Source organism: Grus americana, chromosome 4 (genome assembly GCF_028858705.1).
Source record: "Grus americana isolate bGruAme1 chromosome 4, bGruAme1.mat, whole genome shotgun sequence".
Lineage (NCBI taxonomy): Eukaryota > Metazoa > Chordata > Aves > Gruiformes > Gruidae > Grus > Grus americana.
The window spans coordinates 63,377,329-63,404,333 of record NC_072855.1 but is presented as its reverse complement, the minus strand read 5'-3'; the positions used below and the strand labels follow the sequence as shown (position 1 = coordinate 63,404,333).

General features: G+C 46.6%; 3 protein-coding genes across 31 annotated transcripts in view; 2 read left to right on the top strand and 1 right to left on the bottom strand.

Moving 5' to 3' along the window:
- LIN54 (lin-54 DREAM MuvB core complex component) overlaps window positions 1-11,160 on the top strand; it is a 38,468-nt gene extending 27,308 nt beyond the window's left edge. For all 5 annotated transcript variants that reach the window (XM_054825401.1, XM_054825402.1, XM_054825403.1 and 2 more), the window contains 6 exons: window positions 1,642-1,733; window positions 2,958-3,029; window positions 5,347-5,449; window positions 5,640-5,777; window positions 7,691-7,893; window positions 8,462-11,160. In XM_054825401.1, the coding sequence (XP_054681376.1) occupies window positions 1,642-1,733; window positions 2,958-3,029; window positions 5,347-5,449; window positions 5,640-5,777; window positions 7,691-7,893; window positions 8,462-8,663 (810 nt within the window). In that variant the 3' untranslated portion in view covers window positions 8,664-11,160. The remainder of the gene's footprint in view (window positions 1-1,641; window positions 1,734-2,957; window positions 3,030-5,346; window positions 5,450-5,639; window positions 5,778-7,690; window positions 7,894-8,461) is intronic.
- Window positions 11,161-16,034: 4,874 nt separating this feature from the next.
- On the bottom strand, window positions 16,035-21,913 carry THAP9 (THAP domain containing 9). 3 transcript variants are annotated; one of them, XM_054823653.1, is made up of 5 exons: window positions 21,549-21,913; window positions 21,247-21,442; window positions 20,864-21,158; window positions 19,945-20,098; window positions 16,035-18,500 (listed from the first exon to the last, which is right to left on the bottom strand). In XM_054823653.1, exons 1-5 carry the CDS (start codon window positions 21,785-21,787, stop codon window positions 16,538-16,540), a joined length of 2,847 nt encoding a protein of 948 aa, XP_054679628.1. In that variant the 5' UTR covers window positions 21,788-21,913; the 3' UTR covers window positions 16,035-16,537. The 3 variants fall into 3 exon arrangements, with proteins under 3 accessions (XP_054679628.1, XP_054679629.1, XP_054679630.1); XM_054823654.1 differs by having other exon boundaries at window positions 19,945-20,095; XM_054823655.1 differs by lacking the exon at window positions 19,945-20,098 and having other exon boundaries at window positions 21,549-21,688.
- An 88-nt stretch (window positions 21,914-22,001) lies between these two features.
- SEC31A (SEC31 homolog A, COPII coat complex component) overlaps window positions 22,002-27,005 on the top strand; it is a 47,408-nt gene continuing 42,404 nt past the window's right edge. For 5 of the 23 annotated variants that reach the window (XM_054823643.1, XM_054823648.1, XM_054823634.1 and 2 more), the window contains exons 1-4: window positions 22,065-22,238; window positions 22,588-22,810; window positions 23,468-23,550; window positions 24,084-24,207. In XM_054823643.1, the coding sequence (XP_054679618.1) occupies window positions 23,472-23,550; window positions 24,084-24,207 (203 nt within the window). In that variant the 5' untranslated portion in view covers window positions 22,065-22,238; window positions 22,588-22,810; window positions 23,468-23,471. Of the gene's footprint in view, window positions 22,239-22,587; window positions 22,811-23,467; window positions 23,551-24,083; window positions 24,208-27,005 lie in introns of all 23 variants that reach the window. The other 18 variants (XM_054823646.1, XM_054823638.1, XM_054823635.1 and 15 more) reach the window with 13 other exon arrangements.

Below are 27,005 nucleotides of genomic sequence, written 5' to 3'. Positions count from 1 at the left end.
TAGCTTTATTTTCTTAACAGAATTTTTTTATTAGCATAGCTTAGAATTTATAATCAATAGTGCAGGATAAGTAGAATAAGTGTAGTACAATTTTATATATAGCATAGTACAGAATTTATAATACAACTTATAATTTCTAATCACCTAGACACAGATTGAGTCAGATCTTAATACGTGGCTTGCTTTATTAATATAACAACCATAATCTAGACTCAAAAATCATATAAAAGAATACGAGTCAGTCCTTGGAGGGAGCAGATGTCAGTGGAGGCATCCCTGGCCACCAGGGGGTCACGGGTCTCGCTGTCCAGCAGCAGTTCCAGTCCAAGTTCATTGCTTAGGACTTGTAACTGCATGATTTTATAGACAGCGCTCTGTGTGTTGTTGCACTTCCCTGTTCTGTGACAGGGTCATCACCATCACCTGGTTGTCTAGGTGCCTGAGTCCTTCACAACCAGTAAAGAAGGGAGTAATCAGCCTGGTGCCCAGGAGCCTTAAGGCCAGTAGTACGGGGAAGAAGAAATCTGATTTGTCTACTTGGTTCACAGTACCTCAGAGCCTGATAATGAGGGGAAAGGGAATGAGTATGTGACCCGCTTGGTCACAGAGAATGGCTACTTGCATGATAAAATGGTGTAGTTATGCTAACCATGTTACCAGGGGTCAGAAGCAAAGGGGTATTGGTCACACCAGCCTAGGTCTAGGAATTCGTTTTTTGTTCTTTGCCAAGATCTGACCAACATTCAGAATGAAAAGGAGAATAAATGGCATGTTGTGCTGAAGGCTTACCAACCAGTCTATACAAACAAGGACTCTGTCAGCTCATGGCATTACTGGTACCAACATCAGCTCTGGTTCCCTTCTGGTTTTGTCACCGTTGCAGTTTGACCCTGAAGACTCTTACTGCGACCTTCCAGTCTGTTTCCACAAATCTTACCTACAACTAAATACCACCATTTGTTGGACCTCTCCTCAGAGGTTTTGTGTTCCAGACACAATCTGTCCCCTGTGGCCTGGCCCCAGTAGGTCCATACCTTGTTATGTGTCAATCTGTCTTCAGAACTTGTCCCAGCAGGAGAAAATGGCCATGCATAGGTAATACAAAAGAAGGTGGTCCAAAACAGTGTCATTTGGCAGGTTCTGAGGAGGTTTTGCTTTTTTAATGTGAAAAACAAACTGTGTGTCCAGGTATGCAGCGAAGTTAGAATGTAAATCATTTTACTTGCTTTTATTTAATTCTGTAGTCAGTGGCTTGTATATTAAGGAAGCTTCTAAAGTAATTTCTGCAGGAAGTGATCCTGCTTTATTAGGGGCAGGGTTGCTTAGGAAAAGGGGGAAAATGGGCATGTTTTTAGGAGCTGGATCTGTTTGTGGTCTGCATATTTCTCTGTGTAGTCTCTGTGTTATCTGTATGGCTGTAGACACTGTAATAGAGAACAAAAATACCATGTAAAATACTGGTTTTATGCTAAGTATGGAGGCAGGAGGTTGCTGCCTGGTCCAAATTCTACAAATGTCTAAAACTCTGCTTACAAGCATATTGTTTTTGTAACAATATCTGGAGAGCTAATTAAAGGGCTAACTATATATCCTCTTGTTTATCATTTCTTTTGTTACACATTAACCTTTTTGTTTTGTTAGCTACAACAATCATCATATGTATCTATAGCAAGCAACACTGGCTTTACAGGGACATCTAGTATCCAGTCCCAAGCACGGCTGCCATTCAATGGGTGAGTGTTGTGCAAAAAAAACCCCAAACAGTGCAATATAAACTGCTGAATAAGCATCTTATTTCGGTCCCATTATAAGGAAGGATGGGAGCTGAGGTGTTGGCGTTTTGTTTGGAGGATTTTCCAAGAAAATCAAGTATATTGTGGTACAGTTATTCCTGCTGACTAAAGGACATGGATCTGTCTGAAAACTGACCCAGTCTCTTGATCAAGGCTGTATTTTCCTTTCTGTTTTTTGAACTTGTGTATCAGGAATTTGACCTGAAAGCTCCCTGTTGCTCATTCTTCATTTTGTATCAGCACCTGTGAGCTACAGGCCTCAACTATTTGTCAACGTTGCTGGAAAGAGGTGCTGGATGATATAAGAGCTAGATGCTTAGCACATGCAGAAATCCAGCCAAACGGCAAAATGGAACTAAAACCCAAAATGGCTCCTGATACAAAGCTTTGGGATTTTTCAGTCTTGTATTTTTCCTTTAAGGATGAAAATAATGGCTAATGTGTTATTTTCCCTTTGCCAATCCAACAGGCTTAGCTGCTCTGCACAGTCCTTTTGTGTTATTGTTTGCTGGAAATTGTAAATGCAAAGGTGCCTTTTGTTGCTGCAACCTCAACTGATGCAAAGTAATCCCGTATCGAGATGCAGCTATTCAAATGAATGGATTTGATTTAATCTCCCTGGTATTACGTGCAGAAATTGCTGGGTTGGGATGGAACAAATCTTATCAAAAGCTATTGGTGACACAAAATCCAAGTTTTAAGAGCAGTTAAAGACTCTGATATAAAATTTGTCTATAAACTGACTACTGTGTTTTGACTAACTTTCCCATTATTCTGGAGCTTTTTTTTTTATTCCAACTAGAACAAAAGGAAAGGCACAATCAAGTTGTGTAAACCTTAGTTGGATCTAGTCCCCCTACATGTAGAGGATTTCTGGGGAAGTTTTCCCTGATTCCAGTTTTCAGTTATGATGCTTCTTTTAGCCTTAAGCCTCATTTCTACTTTAAGCATGCAGACAAATTTGCAGCAAACAACCCAGCTCTTTCTGGGTTGGAAGGGCACTATATATTGTAGTTACTTAAACACAGTCAGCCAAAAACCTAATGCAAAAGGAATTAAAGATTTTTTTCAAAGTTTTTATTATGAGCTATTTACTTGAATTTAAAATAGGAAGAAACTGATAAAACAGTGTGTATGTATAAAAATGTATTTTTCTCCCCACAGAATAATTCCTTCTGAATCTGCAAACCGCCCCAGGAAGCCTTGCAATTGTACTAAGTCTCTGTGTTTGAAATTGTAAGTATGGCTTAGTTTGTTTTTTGTTTTGTTTTTTAAGCCTTGTTTTTGACATCACAAATTTATGCCAAGTATCAGAATATAATGTTTTAAAGTATGTCAGAAATGTTATGTCTAGATGCAATTTTAAGGTTGCTGTTGATATTGCTGGAGATGTTGCAGTGCTTGTGTAATTTTGCAACTCCTGTGAGCTATGTAGACCCTAATGTTACAGATTTCCAGCTTTGCAGCTTTGTTGCATGGTAGAGCCAGTTCCACTCAGCAGCTGTAGTTGTGGTGGTGTTGCTATGAGTGAAATAACATCCCATGGTATCATCAGTGGGTACCTGCTTTGGTGAAGCACATCAGCAATACTATGCTGTATCAAATACTTCAGAAGAATTGGACTATGTATCTTAAATGACTGAATAGACAAGTGATTCCTCAGTGATAGGTCTGAGTCTTGCTCATCCTCATGAGATATTTTGCTGTTGCATTCAGTGTCTTTGTAAGAATTTTATATAAAAGCATTTTAAGCTAAAGAGATGCTAAGTTTCTTTAACTCAAGGCAAAGTCAGTTTACCAATTTTAGGGACAATACCAGGAGGAGATACTGAAATTAATCTGTGGTTCCCTGAATCACAGAAGAAAATGAAGAGGAAATTGGTGATGTGCTACTCAAAGAGAAAGTGATGCAACACTATCTGAACCCAAGTTAAGAAGTATGTTTAAACTTTTCAGCTTGGGTTTCTTTTCATGTAATGTACCCGTCTTCTGTGGGGAGGTGTACCTTGTGCTTCCCAGCCTCAAAATTGTCTGTTGCACAGAAGACATGGTAAATGAGAAGATGTGAAGCTGTTTTTTCATGTTTACAACATATGTGACTGACTTCATACTGCCAAATGTATGTTAGAAGCTTAGGGTTTTCCACTTATTTTAGTCTTTGGTGCCTGAATGCTCTAGAAATTCTGGGAGAATAATGGCATCACTGGTGATACTTTGCACTTTTAGAATGCTGTTTGGAAACAAAATTTTCTTGTAAATTACTGTAATTATATCTAAGTGGCTAGGCATTGGTGAAGAGCAAATGGCTAATTTGCTCTGGCAAAGATGCTTTCTCATTAGTAAAACTTTGTCCTGTCTGGAAGGGGAGTTGCTTTTTCCCAAATTAATGTTGAAGGTAGGCACATAACCTAGTCTACAAAGAAGAGAACTCAGAGAAGTTATTTGCTCACTGATGCTCTGGGTTGATGCTGGTGCTGTTTGTTTTGGAAACTAAGAGCATTCCACTACTGATTTTTAAACAGGACAGAAAAGAGAGGTATTACAGGTTGCAAAAGCTTTTGATGTAGTTTGTCCCTGGAACCAATCAGGATGCTAAAAATCACCAAAATGCAATGCAACCAGATGAAGGGTTGCAGTGGGCTCCAGGGCAACCCTAATCTAGTGCTTGTAGTGTTACTCTGGGCAAGCCACAGGAAGCCAGTTTTACAAAGGTTTTAGGCTCCTAAAAACGAACATACGGTCCCAGCAGGATTTGAAAAGCAACTGAAGACATCAGCAGTTTCCATCAACTATAGCTAGAGGTGGTACTGAAAGCATTGAAATGTGCCACAGTTTGTCACGGCCTAAAGCCATGTTTAAGCTGGGGATGAATGTGGTGCTTCCATGTATCAGATCTGTAGGATGGTGAGATTTTGTTTTTGGTGGGAGTAGCAGAGGTACATAAGAGGTATGGCAATGTGATTGGCTTTTCCTGTCAATGTTTTGCTGCTTTTTATTCACATATTTGTCCCTTTAAAAAGTCTCTGATGACTACAGCTTTATCCTCATTCAGATCCTTTCCCTAGTTCCCTGTGCTTCAAAGCCTGTGAGGTGTACCACTTGTTATTCCCTTTCTATTCTTTCATCCCTGCTCTGGCAAACTCTGCATCAATTCACAGCTGCAAACAGCTTATGGACAAAATTAACAAAAAAACCTCGTTGCTGTGTTAGTCAGTTTGCCTGTTGATTGGCACTCCAATTGCTTGCCTTTTGTTTCTGCTGTATGAGAGCTCCTGAAGGCTGACTTGAACTGGCTATGAGGCAGCTGTGGCAGGATGGCCCTCAATATGTGGATCAGCCACCAAGGAGTCACCCTAGAAAAAAATCTCATTAGCTTCTCTTGCTGCTATGGGGACCTGTGCTATATGAACATCATCTTAGACCCTCTTGAGCTATACTTGTGTCTTTAGACAGCAACTAGACCTGTGGTTGAGGATTTAGGCCTTGAAATGAGGTTGATACCACTTGTACACATGGTCATGTTTACAAATGCCTTCTGCATCTTCTGTTTCAGGTATTGTGATTGTTTTGCAAACGGTGAATTCTGCAATAACTGCAACTGTACAAATTGTTATAACAACCTGGACCATGAAAATGATAGGCAAAAAGCAATAAAGGTGAGGGGCCTCTTTCCCTGCCCCTGGGATGAAAGCCATTTAGCTTGCGTCTTCTGAAGCTATGGCGTGGGGTAGAGTGGGTGTATCATGCCCTGATCTCCCCCCACATGTGCAAGGCTTAAGTTTTTGTTGCACCTCTAAATTGTGCTCACCACGTGCAGTGACTGACTCTTTGGGTCTGTATCGACAGGCCTGCCTTGACAGAAACCCTGAAGCCTTCAAGCCCAAAATAGGGAAAGGAAAGGAAGGAGAATCGGATCGGAGACACAGCAAAGGGTGTAACTGTAAACGCTCGGGATGTCTCAAAAACTACTGCGAATGTTATGAGGTACAAAGCATTATCTTGTCTTCAAGATACTGGCTTTTTCCCTTTAGTGCTGCGACTTCAATTTGTTTTGTCTCTTCTTTGTATTGCTATGATGTTTTCTTTTCTGTTGCTATAATATTATCTCTTCAAGCAATTTGCACGTAGAAAGCCATGTATATGGCAAAATTGATCACTTCTGTTGCAGAAGTTTAATTTTAAACCATGCAGGAACTTTGAACTCAGGCTTGGATTTGTCCTTTACTGAAAAGCGGTATTTCCTAAAGAAATCTAATGCCCCAAGTCCCTAGGAGGACTTGAAGCAGCATCCCACAGATGCTCTGGGATAGAACAAGTCTGTGGAAGACGAAAGCAAAAGTTGCTATTGCATCAGCTAACTGGTATCGTGGTTTAGGCCCAGCCGGTAGCTGGGTGCCACGCGGCCGCTCACTCACCCCTCCTCCAGTGGGATGGGAAGGAGAAGGCTTGGGTCGAGATAAGGACAGGGACAGATCACTCACTAATTACCGTCACGAGCAAAACAGACAATGTAGAGAGGAGATTCATCTAATTTATTACTAGGCAAAACAGAGTAGAGCAATGAGAAAATACAATCAAGTCTTAAAACACCTCCCCCCACCCCTCCCATCTTCCTGGGCTCAACTTCACTCCTGGCTTCAACCTCCTCCCCCCTCAGCGGCACAAGGGGGCAGGGAATGGGGGTCGCGGTCAGTTCAGCACACGTTGTCTCTGCCACTTCTGTGTCCTCAGGGGCAGGACTCCTCTCAACGTTCCCCTGCTCCAACATGGAGTCTCTCCCACGGGCTACAGTCCTTCACAAACTGCTCCAGCGTGGGGTCTCTCGCACAGGGTGCAGACCTTCAGGAGCAGACTGCTCCAGCGTGGGGTTTCTCGCACAGGGTGCAGACCTTCAGGAGCAGACTGCTCCAGCGTGGGGTCTCTCGCACAGGGTGCGGACCTTCAGGAGCAGACTGCTCCAGCGTGGGGTCTCTCCCACAGGGTGCAGACCTTCAGGAGCAAACTGCTCCAGCGTGGGGTCCCCCACAGGGTCATAAGTCCTGCCAGCAAACCTGCCCTCGCATGGGCTCCCCTCTTCACAGGTCTACCGGGCCTGCCAGGAACTTGCTCCAGTGTGGGCTTCCCACGGGCCGCAGCCTCCTTCAGGTGCCTCCACCTGCTCCAGCGTGGGGTCCTCCACAGGCTGCAGGCGGAATCTCTACACCCCCTCATCCTTCCTCCATGGGCTGCAGGGGACAGCCTGCTTCACCATGGTCTTCACCACGGGCTGCAGGGGGGTCTCTGCTCTGGTGTCTGGAGCACTCCTCCCCCTCCTTCCTCACTGACCTTGGTGTCTGCAGAGTTTCTTACATCTTCTCACTCCTCTCTCCGGCTGCAAAAGCTCTCCCAACTGTTTTGTTTTCCTTCTTAAATATGTTATCACAGAGGCGCTGATGGGCTTGGCCTTGGCCAGGGGCGGATCCATCTTGGAGCCGGCTGGCATTGGCTCTGTCAGACACAGGGGAAGTTTCTAGCAGCTTCTCACAGAAGCCACCCCTGTAGCCCCTCCTGCTACCAAAACCTTGCCATACAAAACCCAACACACTGGGCAGCCTGTGGATGTAGAGACTGTGGCAGACCGACCCCTCTTATAGCTCAGCCACCTAAATTCCACTGGAACTAGTAGGTTGGTAAAGAAAGGGATGAGTGGGAAACCATTGATTGCATTTGATTCAAGTGTACATTCTGGGAAGGCATCTCCATTTCAGGTGAGAATTTAGAGAGAAAACTAGTACTTGGGGAGGGGTTTTTCTAGTGGCTAATTGATACATTAGAACAAGATCTCCTTTTAGTTGTGGCTTGTCATAAACAGAGTCAAGGTTGCAGCAGGTTTCTCATGTTTTGTTTGTTTCTTTCAGGCAAAAATCATGTGTTCTTCCATATGCAAATGCATTGGCTGTAAAAATTTTGAAGAAAGCCCAGAGCGAAAGACCTTGATGCATTTAGCAGATGCTGCAGAAGTTAGAGTCCAGCAGCAGACCGCTGCAAAGACCAAGTTATCTTCCCAGATCTCAGATCTGCTGACAAGGCCAACACCAGCACTCAGCAGTGGTGGTGGGAAGTAAGTTAATGCAGCACCCTGTTTCAGTTGCTTCTAACATGTTTTTTTCTGATATATGGGACAGGTATGTCCCTGTCATCTTTGAATGCTACCTGTGTAAGCAGGAGCGCTCAGGTGAATGGAGTTTTTTGTTCATGCAACTGTGTTTTCTGTGGAACCTAAGGGTATGCCAAGCTCAGCTGTGTGCAAGCATGTAACTAAGCATTGTCTTCTCATAGTTGCCCATGTGCTTACAGAAAGCATGAAGTACAAGTGTCCCACTTACTGAGAGGATGTAATCCTTGATCTGCCCTTGTAGTAAAAGCTGGAGAATTGTTCTATGTACCTGGGCATTTCAAAGTCTATTTCAAAATGAACATCAATGGAGGAAAGCTCTAAAGCACAATGGCCTACCAATTCATTTGATTGTAACTGTGGTTTATTCACTCCCTGTTGGTTGTCTAAAGGCTCTTGGAAGCAATGGGACAGATGGAATTTGATCAGTCCTTATACTAAAAAAGTTGGCCAGCCTTGGAATTAGGTGCATTGTGTGTTTTTGCTGAGAAATGAGTGGATCTTTTTGTTTCAGGCTGCCCTTTACATTTGTAACCAAGGAGGTAGCTGATGCAACCTGTGAATGCCTTCTTGCGCAGGCAGAGCAAGCGGAGAAGATGGGCAAGTCAAAAGCTGCAGCAGAGCGCATGATCCTGGAAGAGTTTGGACGCTGTTTGATGAGAGTTATTAACTCTGCAGGGAAGTCCAAAAGTGACCCTTGTGCCATGAACTGCTGACTCGTGCACATGAGCCACAACAAAGTGGACTGAACAGAACACTTAAGGCACAGGGACACTTTGGCTTGGCATAGAAGATTTAATAATATTTGTTAATTTGGTGCTTGTTGTAAATTGACCTGCATAAGATTGAAACAAGAAAATCTTTTATAACAAGATGTAGAGCCTTTTAAATCTTAGCTAAATCCTCTTCTACTTAAGACAATGCCTAAAGGTCAATTATTCTTCCTGATGTACAGCTTTTACCTTGGGTTTCTTAAAAATTAGATTTGTTTTCCCCTTACCCCAGAATAATTGCCTGAAGGGCATATATAAATTATTATAATATATATTATTTACAGTGTATGGATTTGCATCACTTCGTGCATACAGGAATACACAGGTGATGTCAACAGCCAGGTTACGCTTTTGGCAACGGATCCGTAATGAGGTATCAGTGCATGAAAGATAGTTCTGAAAGGAAGTGTGTTTAAAAAAAAAAGGGGGGGGGGCATCTAAATGGAAGGTAGTACTTGGTAGTACAAATGGAATTAATGGGAATTTTTTGATAGGAATGTGGCTGAGAGCTCAGATGTTTCTTAAGCTGGAACTTGAAGGCTAAGACAGTGGCCTGTCTTCAGAAGTGAGGAAGGGCAGCCATGTCACAATGCTGGGTTGTCTGCCCCAGTATACAGTGTTACCTAAGTGTGCAGTAGATGAATGCTGTTGCTTAGGTGAAGCTTGGTTTTTCAGAGGTCTGCAGCAGCCTAATCCCTCACTGGAGTTAGGGCTGTGCAGTCCATTGTGTTTTCTAGGATGGAGCTGTAACCCTGAAAAAGTGTTTAAGTCTGAGAAGCTGAGGTCACGGGAGACAGTGGGAACCACAGTTGTCTTAATGAGGACTCAAGACAATCTGCATCCAAATTGACTTGCAAATGCAGGTAGGGATCATGTTCAGCCTGGTTGTGGGTCTTCAGGATGCTGCTTCTCTGTATGTTGGCAATTTACTTGGTGTAAGGTTTTTGGGTTTTTTAGTGTTGTTTAGAGTGACTGTGAGATCAGTGATCAGAAAGGATGCTAGCACAGAATCAGGATTACTACCAAAACAGATGCATGGATCCTTTTACACAAAGCAGGGAGGATGGGGGCAGGGGGAATCTACAATACCTGTGTATAGACTAAGGCAGGGGATTCTTTCAGTATTTGTTACAGGCAATCTCAGATCACATTTTTGATAGTGGAACACATTTGCAAAATTAACCTGGTACATTACTTACCATGAACATCAATAACCATGTTTAATCACAGGCATTTTTATTACCTGTCTCACTGCAGCCTGAACTAGGTAGTTTTTTTTCCAGAAGGGATTTTGTATTCCTTGTGTAAAACTGTAAATACAGAGAAATGCAGCAGAGCTCTTCCTCCAGGTTTTCTAGCAGGGCCAGGCTGGGGAAAGGTAGGGGCTAGGCAAACCAGCAGCAGAGCTAAGTGCCTACATGTGTGATGGCAGTAGGATGGGAGGATGCTTCCACTCCTGTCTTCACCCTACGGTCCTATGCAGAAGGCCCTTTCTCCTTGACCCTTCTCTGGTGCCTCCCCAAAATGCCTCAGGGGAGCGAAGGACCTGGGAGGCAGCCAGCAGCAGCGGTGGGCCAGTTGGGTGGCCATTGCAGATAAAGTTTGACCTGCTAGTCACTGTCTGAAGGGCCCTGTCTGTTATTAACAACCCTCTGAGCATAAATAGCAAGTATATTTGTGCAAATCTCTGAAAAGGGAATCCACCTCTCATGTAAGTAAATGCCATTTTTTTTTCATAATTAGGATTTGAATTTACTAAAAAATCAGTGCAGTAACTTTACATGTAGATAGTGCAAATATTCAGTTTACTTCTAGTGACCTAATATAGTATGTCTAGTAAGGTTTGTATAAATGTAAATTAGTGTAAGTGAATAAAGTAATACCTACTTACGTTATTTTTCAAACAGATTGCAATATGCCTTCTTTTGTTTAGACTTCAGTCCATGTTAATTTTGTATATATTCTGTGTCTTACTCTAAATTGCACCTTTTGTGATGTGTATTTATATACATGTGCAAAAACACTTGTGAAATTTAGATTACAGTTGTAATTATGTATGATGATGCTTGAGAATATTTTGCTTGTAAAGACTTTGAAGGTGCAATCAAATGCTCTTAGTTCTTCTATTTTGTTTTGAACAAGCTTTCTCAAATATTAAGCTTGGATTTCTTTCTCTGTTCTCCCTGGTGTAGAATGTGTGAATTGGTTTTTGTACTTCCTTAGCCATTTGCATCAAACTACTGGACAAGATTTACAGTCAAGTTCATCCAGTTACATAAAAATAATTGGGAATGGGGCAGGGGTTCATTTTCTAGTTCTGTTTACATCTGAAAGTAGAAAAAATAAATTTATATTTACTAGACCTATTCAAAGAATACACTTTTCTATATTGTACAAATAAAACAGTCAAATCACAAAGAAAAATAAACATTTATACTATTCTGTAAATACGATTTTTTTTTTTGCACTCCTTTCCTTCAACACTGACAAATATACACAGGAGACTTTCACTGAAATATCAAAATAAATCTGTTAACACTAGGCCCACTTCTGATGCAAGTACTGGTTTGGATTTTCAATGGGAGATTGACTCCTACTGGAGAGAAACCCTTGGTTACTGGTGTACTGTCATGCATAGCAATTCATGGCATATTGTGGCACAGTTCAGAAGGGGCCAAAATGTGTCAAACAAGCCGGCACCAGGTAGTTGAGTCCATGTGATAATTTCTCAATTTCTTTTAAACTCTTCAATGAGAAAGCATAGTTTTTTCACGTGCACTGGCTGGACAAGAGTTAGGCTCAGACTGAGCAGAAAAGATGTGTGAGGCCATTCTGCAGCACCCTTGAAGACAGCAGGGGTGCTACACAGAGCTCGTTGAGGACTCTGGGCAAAACTTGGAGGCAAAGCTTTGTTGAGAGCCTTAGGCTGCTTGTTAGAAGGATGCAATGCACTATTCTCTTGTGGCATTCATGTCTTTTTATGTGTCTCATGGGGAGGAAGTTTGTGAGCAGCTCTTGCAAAGCTGTATTACTCAGTTGCATTAAGGAATACAAGTCAGTTAAGAGAGCTTGTGGGTTTTTTCTGCAAAGTAAAACCTGGTTTTATTTTTGTGCATCCAATTTCTACATTCAGCTTTTTTTAGCAGCTTGGTAAAGGTAGTATACAATCAATACTCAGGGAATCTTAGGAGTGTTGTTAGGATGTGGAGAGAATGAAAGATGTTACTGGACTGAGCTCCCCCCCCCCCCGGCCAGCATACCAGCTGCTGCAAGAGAAGGCTGTTGGTTATCTTAGGCTGCAATAGAGGACTGAGAGAAGGAATGAGGTGCTCCAAGTGACTTAGGGGTGGGTTTGTATGGACCTCATGGAGGGCGGTGGGGTGCTAGCAAGAGTGAGGGTGTTTCAGAGATGGTGAATATCTGAGCAAGGAGTTGCTGGAAAGACAAAGCAGTGTCCAAAAGACATTGTGGGAAAAGGAGTGGTGCAGAAAATGATTTGGTTGCAATTGTGGAGTTATGCTGAAAAATTCCACCGAAACCTGACAGTTCCTGTGGTGTGAATACAGCTAGCAGTATCTGTGGTGGGCAACAGCAGGTCTGTTTCTGAAAAATAATAGTAATTGGTACAGGGTTCCTTAACAACTGTCAAGCTTTCTTATAAGATTGGATAGCTTTAACTGTCACACTTTTTTCTAATAATGTGCTTTTGCTCAATCATCATCCTGCCAAGCCCTGAAAATCTTCAACATCTCTTGAAAACCTCTGTCATCAATATTTCAGTGAATTACAAAAAGATGTGTGAACTGTGGTGGTCATGGGTACAGGTGGGTCAGCCACAGGAATGCAGAGCCTGACATCAGCCTATCCACACAGTGGTCTCCAGCTCAGTTCACTGATTGGCAGCAACTGCACAAAACCCATGAGAAATTCAGGGATGGGGAAGCCCTGTGTGCAGCACAACCTGCCATGTTCACAACTTTACCCCAGCAGCCAGGAGCTCATGTGTGTCTTTGTGCAAGAGTGTCCCATTCAGGAGGAGGCTCAGTATGAATTGAGCAAGACAAGCTCCCTCAGATGTAAACAGGAAATGGCAGCAGGCTTATGTCCAGCTGAAAAAAATGTGCAGCGAGGAAGTGCCTGTTCCCTACAGCTCAGCTCATCCTGGGGCTCAAGGTTTAGGCAATGCAAATGTTATAACGTTACATGAGCACAACCAGTCTGCCACTGAGATTTCAGCAGCATTTTGCCAATTGTCCTAAAAATTGCCTATATATCAGAGGGAAATAGTTTTCTGCATCCCAACAAAGAGGAAGTCAAGCAAAAACACCAAGAGGCCCCCCCATGGATGAACAAGGAGCTCCTGGGCAAAGTCAAACAAAAACCAGAAGCCTACAGAGGGTGGAAGCAAGGGTAGGTAGCCTGGGAGAAATACAGAGAAACTGTCTGAGCAGCCAGGGATCAGGTTAGGAAAGCCAAAGCCCTGATAGAAATTAGTCTGGCCAGGGATGTCAAGGACAACAAGAAAAGCTTCTATAGGTATGTTAGTGAGAAAAGGAGGACAGGGGAAAATGTGGGTCCCCTCCAGAATGAAACGGGTGACCTGGTTACCCAGGATATGGAGAAAGCTGAGGTACTCAATGACTTCTTTGCCTCAGTCTTCACTGGCAAATGCTTGAGCCACACTGCCCAGGTCGCAGAAGGCAGGGACTGGGAGAATGCAGAACTGCCCACTGTAGGAGGAGATCAGGTTTGAGAATATCTAAGGAACCTGAAGGTGCACAAGTCCATGGGACCTGACGAGTTGCATCTGCGGGTCCTGAGGGAACTGGTGGATGAAGTGGCCAGGCCACTCTCCATCATATTTGAGAAGTCCTGGCAGTCTGGCGAAGTTCCCGCTGACTGGAAGAGGGGGAACATAACCCCCATTTTTAAGAAAGGTAAAAAGGAAGACCCAGGGAACTACAGGCTGGTCAGTCTCACCTCTGTGCCTGGCAAGATTATAGAGCAGACCCTCCTGGAGACTATGCTCAGGCACATGGAAAACAAGGAGGTGATTGGTGACAGCCAACACGGCTTCACGAAGGGCAAATCGTGCCTGACAAATTTGGTGGCCTTCTGTGATGGGGTTACAGTGTTGGTGGATAAGGGAAGGGCAACTGATGTCATCTACCTGGACTTGTGCAAGGCATCTGACACTGTCCCACATGACATCCTTGTCTCTAAATGGGAGAGACATGGATTTGATGGATGGACCACTCGGTGGATAAGGAATTGGCTGGATCGTCGCACTGAAAGAGTTGTGGTCAGTGGCTCAATGTCCAAGTGGAGAACAGTGACGAGTGGTGTTCCTCAGGGGTTGGTACTGGGACCGGCACTGTTCAACATCTTTGTCAGCGACATGGACAGTGGGATTGAGTGCACCCTCAGCAAGTTTGCCAATGACACCGAGCTGTGTGGTGCTCTCAACACGCTGGAGGGAAGGGATGCCATCCAGAGGGACCTTGACAGGCTGGAGAGGTGGGCCAATGTGAACAGCATGAAGTTCAACAAGGACAAGTGCAAGGTCTTGCACATTGGTTGGTACAATCCCAAGCACAACTACAGGCTGGGCAAGGAATGGATTGAGAGCAGCCCTCAGGAGAAGGACTTGGGGGTATTGATTGATGAGAAGCTCAACATGAGCCGGCAGTGTGCGCTTGCAGCCCAGAAAGCCAACCGTGTCCTGGGCTGCATCAAAAGAGGTGTGACCAGCAGGTCGAGGGAGGTGATCCTGCCCCTCTACTCTGCTCTTGTGAGACCCCCACCTGGAGTACTGCATCCAGCTCTGGGGGCCCCAGTACAGGAGAGACATGGAGCTGTTGGAGCGAGTCCAGAGGAGGGCCACGAAGCTGATGAGAGGGCTGGAGCACCTCTCCTGTGAGGACAGGCTGAGAGAACTGGGGATGTTCAGCCTGGGGAAAAGGCAGCTCTGGGGAGACCTAATTGCGGCCTTCCAGTACCTGAAGGGGGCCTACAGGAAAGATGGTGAGGAACTGTTTATCAGGGAGTGTAGTGACAGGACAAGGGGTAATGTGTTTAAGCTGAAGGAGGGTCGATTGAGATTAGATGTTAGGAAGAAATTCTTTACTGTTAAGAGTGGTGAGGCACTGGAACAGGTTGCCCAGAGAGGTTGTGGATGCCCCATCCCTGGAAGTGTTCAAGGCCAGGTTGGATGAGGCTTTGGGCAATGTGGTCTAGTGCAGGGTGTCCCTGCCCATGGGATGGGGGGTTGGAACTAGATGATCTTTGAGGTCCCTTCCAACCCAAACCATTCTATAATTTCTATGATTTCTTGTAGCTGGAATGGCTCTATAGCAGTGAGAGCGTCAACATGGCTTTTTGCATAGGTAATTGGACTGGGAAAAAAGGCTTATCGAGGTTTTGGTTTGCTACTCCCAGCAGAGAACGCATGAAGTTCTGTGGTGCTGCTGCTCTCAAAGCAGAGCTTGAGGAATTGAGTGCAGCAGCTCTGCTCCCACCATGAGTGAGTAGGACTAAGGGGAGGAAGAAGAACCCAAACTGACCAGGGACAGTTTTGTCAAGTCACTGGTAGGCAGAATGGTGCCTTGAATATTATTCCTGCCCTGGGACACCATTTTTTTTTATCCCATCTGCAAAGAGCAGCTCAAAAGTAACTGAACAGCCAGAGTTTTGTGGGAAGTAGTTGCCTTTCATCTCTCTGGTTGCAACTGCTGTTCTGCGTGGCAAAGGGAAGTAATTTAGAAGCAGTTATGCCAAACTTTGCTGTTCTAGGTAAAGCACTGCATTCATTTCCTTGCCACGGAAATGAACTGACTGAAGAAGCCTGTCTTACTTGGTGGCATCAAATCTGTGATTCAAGTAATCAGTGGAAATAACATCTGAAAAGGGGAGTGCCTTGTGCCCTGGGCTGCAGGAAACACACTAGCTCTGGGAGGATGGGGCCATGTGGCACAGTTGAGTGGGTGACCTGATGGGGCCATGTAATGGGACCTGGAATGCTCGTCCTACTGCAGCACACCCATACGCTGGTGCCTGGGGCTCCTGCACTGACATCCTCCTCTGGGCCCCTGCGTGCTGCTGGGCACAACAGCCTGGTCATAGCCTCGGTGCTGCCCTCCCACCTTCATGGGCAACAGCCTTTCTGCTTAGTATCCACTACCTCATTTGTAAAACATGGGGCTTCAGGGGCACAGTTTGACATTGTAGTCCCTCCTCCAGGGGATCTAGACTTAGCTTGTTTAGCTGTTTGATGAGACATGTAGCAATGGAGATTAGAACTTGGTACAACTTAAATTCCATTTTCTTTTCATGCCTTTATTTTCCTTTTTAAGTAAAAGCTCTGCAAGCTTTGCTTCCAGCTTTTTTTAAAGCAGATCTGCTTTGGTGAAATCAAATTGTCAGCACACATGATGCCCCCCAACCACATACGAGAAAACTGATGCATCTTCCATCAAGAGCACTTGCAGCACCAAGCCACACAGCACCTCCAGGGGACACTCTGCAGTTTCCCCTGTCAGTTTCCCAGGCATCTTGAGCAACCATTGCTCATCCTGACCAGCCACGTGAGTCTTACAAAATATGTAGTGCCTTTGCAGGATTGCTAGATGGAACATATGATCAGATGAACTTCTTTGCTTTGCTCAGCCAGACTCTGGATTGCAGTGGCCCAACACATCACCAGTTTTGCTGGCCAAATCATGGGGAGACACCACATTATTGACTCACGCGTGTTGCCTAGATCTGGCCATCGCTGAGCCTCAGTAGGGGACGGCCATCCTTGGAACAGCAGTGAGTACTCATGACCCCATGTGGGTTTGGCTTGACTGACAGCTACCTGGTGGTGATGGAAATAAATGTTTTCCTTTCAGTCTCTTCAATCTGTGCCTTCCACAATGGTATTTCAAGTTCAGGTGTTTGGCATGGTTTGTTCTGATGTTTAAGTAACATTGTGTTATTTCCTTTACTAAAACAGTATAGTGATTGTCGATGCACAACTCCCCATCAAATAAATGGTTTGTGAGGGTGGGGAAGAGGGGACTTCCTCCCAGAAGCTCCTGGAAGACTTTCAGTTCTAAAGACAAATGCCATAGCTTGGTGGTTTTCTTGCCATCTCCTACTTTGCCATACCGGTTTAGGACTTGTTCTGAAATGCTTGTTATGCGGTACACACTTGTTGAGGGCAGACTCACTCCACCTAACTTTTTTATATAGAGCACCGACCCACATTTTAGCCTGCTGTCATCTGACTCAAAGAGGGAAGCAAGACAAGCCTCACATTGCAAGTCAGAGGCTAACTGCTCAGCAACAAAGCCTGCGGTGCAGGTGACACTCTGTGCATGCAGTGATAGGTCTGTCAGTGCATTACTCAGTGCAGAGCCGTGCAAAAGAAGGCCCGCACAATAGGGGTACTCTGTTGCCAGTGTCCTCCCGCAAGCTGGGTTATACTGAGCACGAATGCTGCCAAGAGTCAGATCTCTCCTGCGAGACAGGGATATGTCCAAGGAGCTTGTATTGCCTGAGCCACCGCTGTGTGGTGAGCCTGGCACCAGGCTGCAGCTGGCCAGCAGTTTGTGATATGCAGCCTGGAACATAGTGCAGGTGGGGCTCCCGCTGCTGCCACAGGCTTGCTGAAGGGCCTTGAGAAACAGCTCCAGCGGGTCAAGGCTAAAGGTGTAAGTCAGGAGGTGGTGGGAAGGAGTGTCTTCTGGACACACATAGTTGGTGTAAAGCCACTTGAGGCTTTCAGCATTGAGCAAGAAACTCAGAAATCCTAGTCTGCGTTTGCTTTTAATAATGCATCTCCCCATAGAGTCTGTTAAGGTGACAAAGAAGTTCTTGGCCTCATTAAAAAGGTGGCTTATTTTAGTGTAATTTCCAGCTGCCAAAGGCCCCTTCAGTCCCCTTCTATAGGGACCTCTGCCATGAAATATGTCGCATAGATGGCTCATCAAACGCACAAACTTCACAGTACCACTGCAGTTCTGGAATGAGGCCAGGCCCAGCTTCTGGAGGTGTTCCAGTGCATCAGCAACACCCTCACTGAACAACAGAGTAGCAAGGTTGACCTTCAAGTGGTAACTCTCCTTACTCCCAGGTCTGCCTGACTTGGGACTGCATAGCTCTAATACCCTCTGCTCCCGCAAAGCCGCCAGCTCCACCACATGCTGCCACCGCACAGTGTCACTGAGACACTCTATGTTCTGGAAGCACTGCAGAGCACTCCTTATCAGCTGGAGTGCATGGCAAATGTCAAAGAGATATGTGATGCTGTGAGCAGAGCCAGGTGGATGTTGGAAAGTGCACTGAATCCTTTCAGGATCTATCCTGACCCCCAGAGCTCTGGCAGTCTCAGCACCACGAGCAGTCGTGCCTGAGGTCACAGACAGCACTCTGATGCCAATGTTGTTCAGCTTATTGATGGTCTGACGAAGCAGCTGAGCAAGTAACTGGCCGGTCGTGCTGTTCACGAAGAAGTAGCCAAGTGGAGCTGTCCAGGGACTTGCGATGCCAACTGCCATGAGGATTATCGCTTCTGAGGCCAGTGGAGCTTCATCAGCATCAAGGACGCCTGTTCCCAAGTCAACAAAGCCTGTCAGGCGCTGGGTCTGTGGGTCCCACTCCTGCTTTTTCTGCAGGGACATGTCTTGTACCATCAGGGCACAGTAGCAGTAGGCCTGTTCCCCTCTCTCCACCTTTTCCTGAAGGCGGAGAAAAATGTCGTTGCTGAAGCCTGCAACAGCTTCATTATTAGACAGCCAACTGGAAAAAAAGGGAGGATGCGATCAGATGTGATTCTGAGAAAACTGAAGCAACAGTCATCACCTTTTACCGCTTAGGACATGGTCAGCCCTGTCCAGAGCTGCAGAGCAGACTAAGACAGTATAAAGCAAAGAGCTCTGCCTCTCTCAATATATAATCTGAGTTTCTTTTCTCACACCCTCATGATGGGAAGCCAAGCAAAAGTACTGACCACAGAGGGAAGTAACAAAGCAGCTTCCTGCCTCTCCAATGTATAGATCAGGACAACGGGGGGGGGGAGGGGGGGGGAAATCAAACACAGAACTGTTTGGCTTTCTCCACACTGTACATCTTTTAATCCAGTTTGGAAGATGTGAAGGCCTTGGCAGTGCATATGGAATGCTACTCTCCTCAATACACTCTCTGTCCACTACCTCTTAGCACCCCTTCAAGCAGATTCTTTGGAGGAAGCTTTGTGAAACCACCCAAAGGCTGGCATAGACAATGTGTGTCTAGGCATCCTCCAACTGCGCTACAGAGTTTGAGAGTCAAAACCTGCTTTTGTTTTGTGTGCTGTTACAACTTCACTCCTTGTTAACAGGTCTGATAGCACTTCAGGTAGTAAATTCTGAGCCTACATGGGTTATGCAACTGAGTTAAGTGATATAGAAATATCTCCCTTCTATAATTTTGAAACAGATGCTTGTCAAGATTCACTAACTTCCCAGAGTCCTTGTGGGGCAAGGCAAGATAAACCAAAGCTCTAGTCTAACTGCTTTATGCAGTCCTATACTTTCTCATGTTTCCTTCTTGACTTCTCCCTTTCCCAGAAAACAGTTCCAAAGTCTTCCGTGTATAGTCCAGTAGGTTTTAATTTCCTCTACTGACACTCCTGCCCATCTCTTCTCACTCAGTTTTGGCTGTTGGTGGAGTACTGCAGGTGCACCCTTAACACTGCCTCCTGCTGCTTCTTTTTAGATGACCTTACTTGTATTTGCCCTTCCTTCCACTATTTAGCTCATCCTTCCCCTCTTACAAGTCTACACTGAACATCACAGGACACGAGCATGTGCCACTGTAGTAAAGCACCTCTGCTTTTTTGTATTCCTCCTTTCTCCCCAGTGAATGGTAAAACACATATAGACCCTACAGCAGCTGAGGCCCTAAAATGTGGCTTTTTTCACATTTGTACTCATCTAGGAATACTTAGCAAAGCCCACGCTAACTCTAAAGTTGTTAATGTGAGGGATGTGTTATTCTCATGCTGTGACCCACATGCATAAACATGTTCCAGCTCTCTGAGATGAGGGGTATCAATATTTCTTGACATTTGCTTCCCACTCTGCTTCCATTACTAAAAGCAAGCAGGGAAAAACTACTACTGCTGAATGTTTTCAGGACAGATCTGTTACACCTATTTCTACATGAGTACCTAGAAATACATTCAGAATTAATATAAACTTGCTTTGTCAGGCTGTAAGGATGAGGGAGGGGAAAAATCTTCCGTAGATAATCATAGGCCTTAATATGGTAGAGGTGGAGAATACAAGCAAATTGCCTCATTTCTGGTGAGTATTCTGCCATCTGCTTCCAGTTGTGCAACTCACAAGGCAAATCTGCTTAAAAAAAACAAGAAGTCAGCTTTAGTGAAGCAAATAAATAGCTGATAACTTAACAGAGGGATGCATAATACAAACACATTGCAGAATACAAGGCAGCAGGGCGGCCTCTGGAATCACTCAGTCCTCAAGTCTGGGGTGAAGTGTACAGCTCAGCAATACTATCGCCGTGCCTCACCTCTTCCTAGGGACAGGCAGCAGCTAGGGCATGTGTGCTCTATCACGCTGTCTGAGGCCGAGTCCCCAACGTGTCTTTTCCCATCTAATGTCATTCCACACTTTTGAGTAAAGACTGTGTCTTACATCTGGGTGCTGCTTAAAAATTGATGTAACAGGAGAGAAGCCATTAACTTGCAGTTGATTCTGCAATTTGAAATGGTTTCTTCAGGTTAAATTACTGTTAACAGAGCTCACTTCTGGACAGCACAAAAGACAAAATTTTCCTAATTAAATATACTCTATCCTTGAGTCATCCATCGGCTGAACGGTGGCACGGCTTGATTTAACAGCTTTGGTTACAGGTCTGACCTGAGCACTGTAGCCCACCTCAAGTAACTGAACTTTTCAGGGAGATTTTAATTCTTTGCAGGATCGGTTATTGCATTCTGGACCTACAAATCACAAAGCCTTTATGCTATAGCATTGGACCTAGGAGTCCAACAAACGGGCATTACTGATACTGTGAAGTCAAACAAATACATAAAACAGGGGCGAGAGAGTACAGACCCTGAAGCTCTCTGCCTTAGCAAACACCCCCAGCAGTACCTGAAAACTGCGCCTGCAGCAAATTCACAGTTTCCTCAGAAAGCTGCAGCTTCTCTGCCAGCTCCCGGAGGACGTTCGCCACCGTTCTGGGCCGGTGTGCAGGGGAGCATCTCCCTGCCACAGGGAGCTGCTGCTGCTGCGGCGTCTGCAGCGGCGGCCGTGCCTCCGGGCCCGCTGCCTGCCGCCCCTTCAGGCTGTAGTTGTGGTCCCCGGCGGTGACGCCTGCGGGGGGGCTGAGAGGCTGCTTCAGAGCTCGGACGGGGGGCCCGCTCCTCCGGCCGACGCCCAGCGGCTCCTACCGGGAAAGGGAGAGGGGAGGTCACCCACACCGACGCGGCCCGGCTCAGGGGGGACAGGGAAACGCGGCCGTTACCCGCACGCACCGGGTGAGGGAAGCGGGAGGGCACGGCCCCCCGCCGCAGCTTCCGCCGCAGCCCGTAGCGCTCGAAGTCGGCCTCGGCGAAGTGCCGCGAGCAGAGGATGGCCCCGGGGCCGGGCCGCCAGGCCTGGCGGCTCCGCGGGTCCACGCGGTTCACGGCGCGGATCCACTCGCGGCGCTGCACAGCGTCTACCGGGAACCTGCGGTAGACAGAGAGAGGGAGGCGAGGGAGGGCGAGCAGGAGCTGGCCCCCCCCACCGGCCGGGCGGGGTCCGGGGTGCCACCGCGGGGGACGGCCGCACTCACTGGTGGAAGGAGATGCCGCGCTCCCGGCTCCGCCCGTTGTCGCGGGCGGTACAGCCCAGCGCCGAGCAACTCCGCGTCATGGCTGCCCCCCAGCCACCGCCGCGGCCCGCCGCCACGCCCCACCCCGGTACGGAACGTGCCCGCCCATTGGCTGTCACCGCCCGCCCTTCCAACTTCCTTCTTTCCATTGGCTCGTGAGCCATGACACCCCAGCCTTCCCGTCGGAGCTGCTTCTCCATTGGGCGCGGCGGCCGTTGCTGGTCTTCTTGTGGCAGTGCTGCAGTTCCGTCTCATTTTGACGTAAGCAGAGAAGCGCACGGTGGGAATAGGAAGAGAACCAAGCCAACCGGTAGTGGTGGTGGAGGAAGAAGCAGCCAATGACAAACGGTGATCCTCGCAGCCAATGGGAGCAGCGCTTCCAGTCCCTATATATGTGGCGGAGCCGCGTGTTGAGGCTCTCTGTCCCGCCGCGTGTGGTTGGTGGTGGTTGTAGGGCTGCAGAGCACGGCTGAGAAATGCCCGATGGTGATGCCGCTGTCCACGGGCGCTCAGCCTCGCAGAGGCGGGAGCTGCAGCGGCGCCATGGGGCCGGGGCAGCGCCCGCCCTGGGCACAGCATCTGCCCTCTGAGCGGCCGCGGAATCCGGCGGCGGGAGGCGGTAGTGGAGCTGTGCTCCGGCTGCCGTGAGAGGTGGGTCGGGGGCCGCGTCCGGAAGCGCCCCCAGCCATGAGCTGCCCACCCCCCCCCCGGGCTTTGAAAGCCGGCGGGTCGCCGGGTGTGGCGGCTGGGTCGCTATGTCACGCGTGTTGGTGCTATTCCCCCTCGCCCCGAAAGGCGGAGGAAGCCCCTCGCTCGTGGGTCTGGCCCCTGTCCGATGATGAGCCTCACTGCTGTTCACATCATGACGATGCCGTGATTACTGCCGTTGAGCTGAGAAGGACAGGCGGCACCGGAACCCCCGTGTTGCAGGCGCTTTCCCCCCATTCCTCTAAACCCCAGCAGGGCGGCCGCCTCTAACGCCTGTCTCCCTCTTCCCCAGGGCCGATCGCTGCTCCTGAGAAACCCGGAGGAGACCCCGAAAAAGGAGGTGGCTGCACCACCCACACCCCCCGCCCTCCCTTCCCGCGTAGGAGAAGGTGGAGCCCCGCTCTCCGCCGCCCGGAAGGCGCGGGGCGCGCCCGGAAACCTGCGGCGGCGAGAGGCGGTGCCGCGGCTGCCACGTTGGAGTGGGTCGGGGACGGGTGAGCAGCGGGGACGCGGAGGTGAGGCGGGCGGAAACCCCTCGTTTTCCACCTTTTTTTTCCCTAGAGTCCCTATCGGAAGCGGGGCACGGGTGCCGGTCGACGAGGCGGCCAGCGTTGGGAACGGTTGGTCGCGCGCCGGTGCCCGCTGGCCGCGCGCGGTGTTCCCGAGGCGGGGGGAGCCCCAGGGTGTTGAAATAAGACCATAAAATGAGGCGGTGGAGGCTTTTAAACAGCTTTTCGTCCTCTGATCTGTCTGGCTTTCGAGGGTGTTTGGCGGCGGGGGTCTAGTGAGGATTTTCTCGGGAGTGGGTTTGTTTCGAGGGTTAAGGCTGAAAGCTGCTGTAGAGTGCCCAGTGTGTGCCTTGATGCTGCTAGAATAAGGGTTTTTCAGAGCAGTTGAAGCTTTGCCCACGTTTTCCTGTGTTATGGTCTGTTCAGCAACCATCAGTTTCCTCTACGTGTCGATGTTATACTGTCAGCAGAGAATTATTCCTCCCCTTCCCCCAGTTGTGCTCTGGAGAGGATGGCTTTGGTGTCAGTCTATCTGTGGGATATCTTTAAGAAAACGATCACCCTAGCTGCTTCTGCCAAGTCCTAATGCAGCTGCTGAATCCATGGCAGTGCAGTCTCCTCATGCTCCATTTAAGCATTACCTTTCTTGATTTTATTTTTTAGTGAAATGAAGCTGAAAGAAATTGATCGTACTGCCATGCAGGCATGGAGCCCTGCCCAGCAGCACCCCATTTATCTGGCCACAGGTGAGTTTCTGGGAAGCATGTGCTAGCAGGTCTCAGGCTACGTGTGGTGGCTGCCATGAAGTGGTCGTAATTGAAAGTTGTAGGAGTTATTTCGTGTCCTGAAGGCTGGAGCAGAGTATGTGGTATGGTGCTTTTAATAGAGTTCTCCAGTTGTGCTGTGCATGAAAACATGCTTTGCGTTCTGCAAGTGACAGCAAGCATCCTCCTCTTTCTGCCAGGGTAAGGTGATAGCAATCCTAACTGCTAGTTCACTGTCCCTTGCTGTTCATTTGTAACTCTGATCATTTTCTGTGCATTGTCAGGGAGAGAGAGGCACTTGCCCAAAGCTTTTCCTGTTTACGTTGGTTAAGAGACCCCAAAGGGGGAACCATGGGGAGGAGGGTTACATAGAACTACATTTAAATAACAGAAACCTGACCCCATCTCAGGGTCCTTTTTGCAAGGGTGATGTTTTGATGCCCCTCCTTGTGCTGCTTTTGCATTGCTCTTTTGTGTATCATGGCTTTCTCACTGCCAAGCACGCTTCTTTGCAGGTACATCAGCTCAGCAGCTGGATGCAACCTTCAGTACAAGTGCTTCTCTAGAAATATTTGAGTTGGACTTATCAGACCCTTCACTGGATATGAAGTCCTGCGCCACCTTCTCCTCCTCTCACAGGTAAGCAGTGGGGTCGTAAGAGACAAGTAATGGCTGTGGAACTGTTATATGCAGTGCGTGTGGAAAGGCCACTTCATGAGGTTTATCTGCAGTTGTTAAGGAGAGGAGCAGAAGTTCACCGCTGAAGGAAGAAGGTGCGTGAGTGCCACTGATGTTCTGGGACAGTGAGGTGTCATTGTGAAAGCAGTGAGCTTGGTCTCCAAGGAGTTGCAAGCAGCTCGTACTCAGACATAAACCTAAAAAATCTGATATTGGCTGGTAGGTTTGAATATGTATGCAGACCATTTATCTTGGGGAGCCTCTGGGATTCTCTAGAGAACAGAAGGAAAAGTGAAATTTTGAAAATGCAGTTGCAACTTTTCATATTGCCCCATCCTGTTTGCATTTAAGTATTTCAGGAAGACTCCTGTAACATAACTAAACTGGGTCATGTTGTGCGTAGTTCCCAACTGTACAACTCCACTTAGCTCTTAGTTTCTTGCCGTGCGCTTGTCCAAATAAATATCCTTAGCATAAGAGTGTCCAATTTCCATCTCAGCAGCACTTGTAGCGGCTCTCTGGTGGCTAATCTGCTGGCTGCTGCTTGTTGTGGGTGAGCTGAAACAACATAGCTGGAAGTGCAGGATGTTTCTGTGGGTAGAGAAGAAGGTGAAAATTTTTGTTGCCATTGGATTGGATCCATGACTTTTTCATACCAGCTACAGTGTCGGTATAAACCACTCTTTCCTCTGGTGACCCAAAACAACATGACTGGAGGTGCAGGCAATTACAGCGTTTTGCCAGTATGTTGAAGTAAAAATTTGACACTTCTAAGAAGCAATTGCCATCTCCCCCACCTCTGACATGAGTTGAAATTAATTGGACTTCAGTCTTTGTTATCTGTTCTAAAGCTGTAACTTCAAGACCTAAGGACCTACAACTGTTTCCTAAAGTTCTTGACCAAATGCAGTTTGCTGGTTTCCTAAAGGTTAAGTGTTGCCTATAAACAACTTGAGAGGGGTTGAAATGGTGTGCATTTGCACGCAACAAGATTGTGACCCTGCTTAGGGATGCTCTCCTGATTCGGGTAAATAATGGTTGCAGTAGCTTTTGCAGGAGGAAGCACAAGGTGTTAGCCTGCTGGCTTCGTGCCATGTCAGTTTTGTTGTAATGATTCGTGAGGCTGGCAGAGTGCTTGTGCTAGCAGGCAGCTCGCAACCTGTGCCCTGCAGTTGTCCACATTTCAGTATGTGGAGCTTGCGAGAAACATCCACAGTCTGTTTAATGCCCTGCACTGTGGGCAAAGCTGATGTTAACATGTCCTACTGTGACCTGCTGAGGACAGGAAGAGGTGTTTGATCTTTTAAAATTTCCTTGTTCTACCTTGTTTTAATTATGACTGAGATTTTTCAAAGCTTGCCAAGTGACATTTGCTTACTGAATTTCAAAAAACACTTCTTATAGCCAGGATGCAGTGCTCCTTTGAAAGTACTTCCCTTGGTGAGCAACACAAGAATTTCACTCTGCGCCAGAAAATGCATTACAAAGGAGATTGATTTTTTTTTTTTTTTTTTTTAATTAAAGATAACAAGTGCCCCAGCTAGCAATGTATACATCAGGCTTTATTTTGGTTTGCAGCAAATGAAAATGTCCAGGTGATTAAAGTCACAAAAGATAAATCCTGCAACAAGCTTTGTTAATTTTCCTCCAAGGAAAGTTTTGCACTGCTTTTATAGAGCCATACTTTATCTTGGAAAGAGCAAAGGGCAAGAGGAAAGTAATTGCACAGTTAACTTTGGTTTTTGTTCCTCACTGTTTTCTGCTTTCATTTTGGATTATCTTAAGTCCTGTTGAATCTTGCTGGTTAATACCAATGCCTGGACAACCCTGTCAGTCACTTCACTTCTTGTAACCTCACATAGTTAAGTGCAGAAGTATAAAAACCATACTCAGGGAGAGGGTCTGTCTGGTATCACAGACCAATTTCCCTTTGTAGCATCGTTCTTTCGTGAGCCCCAACTGTAATCTGAGCACTTGGCTGTCACAGTATTTCTCACCCAGCATATGCTGTTTGTCTAGCTTTCTGCAGTATGTATTTTATCATGCTGAAGTTGCTGTGATTTAAAGAAATTACTTGAAAGTTGTCCAGAGATAATGAAGAGATTAATAATAGCATGGTGAATGCTACCTGGTGGCAACTCCTTGCCACCTTCCAGTCAATGTGGGTTTGCTTTCTGCTTGCATAAGAGCTGATATGTGACACTTTATGTAGAAGAAATTCTTTGCATGGCTGAATACACAGGAATGCTGTTTTGCTTATGCAACAAGTTCATTGAGTTGAAGGAAATTTGGGTATTTGCAGATGGCCACAGTGGTGTGAAAATAATTAATTTTTGGAAGTATGTTTAATTCCTCTTGATTTAGCCTGGAAAATAGATTGTGGTCAAGTGACACTTGTTTATGATGTGAATAAACTGCTTGCTGAGCCTCCAGTACAGCAGATGAAACACACATCCAGAAGCCCAGATATGGAAAAGGATTTGGAATTTTTCTAGTTCACCTTTTTTCTCTTGTATGAAGAGTTGCTCACAAGTAGCAGAGGCTTAACTCCAGGCTGTGGTTGGATGGGCTTACAACTCCTTACTTTGATTACCCCTATAGTTTTGCAAAGGTGAGCTCAAAATCATGTGCAGTTGGGAGCACTTACCTGATTTTGTAGCCTGGGGGTGGGAGATGTTATTGATTGTGCATGTTGTGATAACAAGCAGAACTGGGACATGTCCTTCTGACGGAAGGGGTTGTAAGGACAGAGACTCATC

Excerpts from the sequence above, each read along its gene's own strand:
- THAP9 (XM_054823653.1), bottom strand. The coding sequence starts at position 21,787 with ATGGAGAAGCAGCTCCGACGGGAAGGCTGGGGTGTCATGGCTCACGAG. Across the intron at positions 21,443-21,548 it reads CGCGGCATCTCCTTCCACCA|GTTCCCGGTAGACGCTGTGC; the intron begins GTGAGTGCGGCC and ends TGTCTACCGCAG. Across the intron at positions 21,159-21,246 it reads CCTCCCGCTTCCCTCACCCG|GAGCCGCTGGGCGTCGGCCG; the intron begins GTGCGTGCGGGT and ends CTTTCCCGGTAG.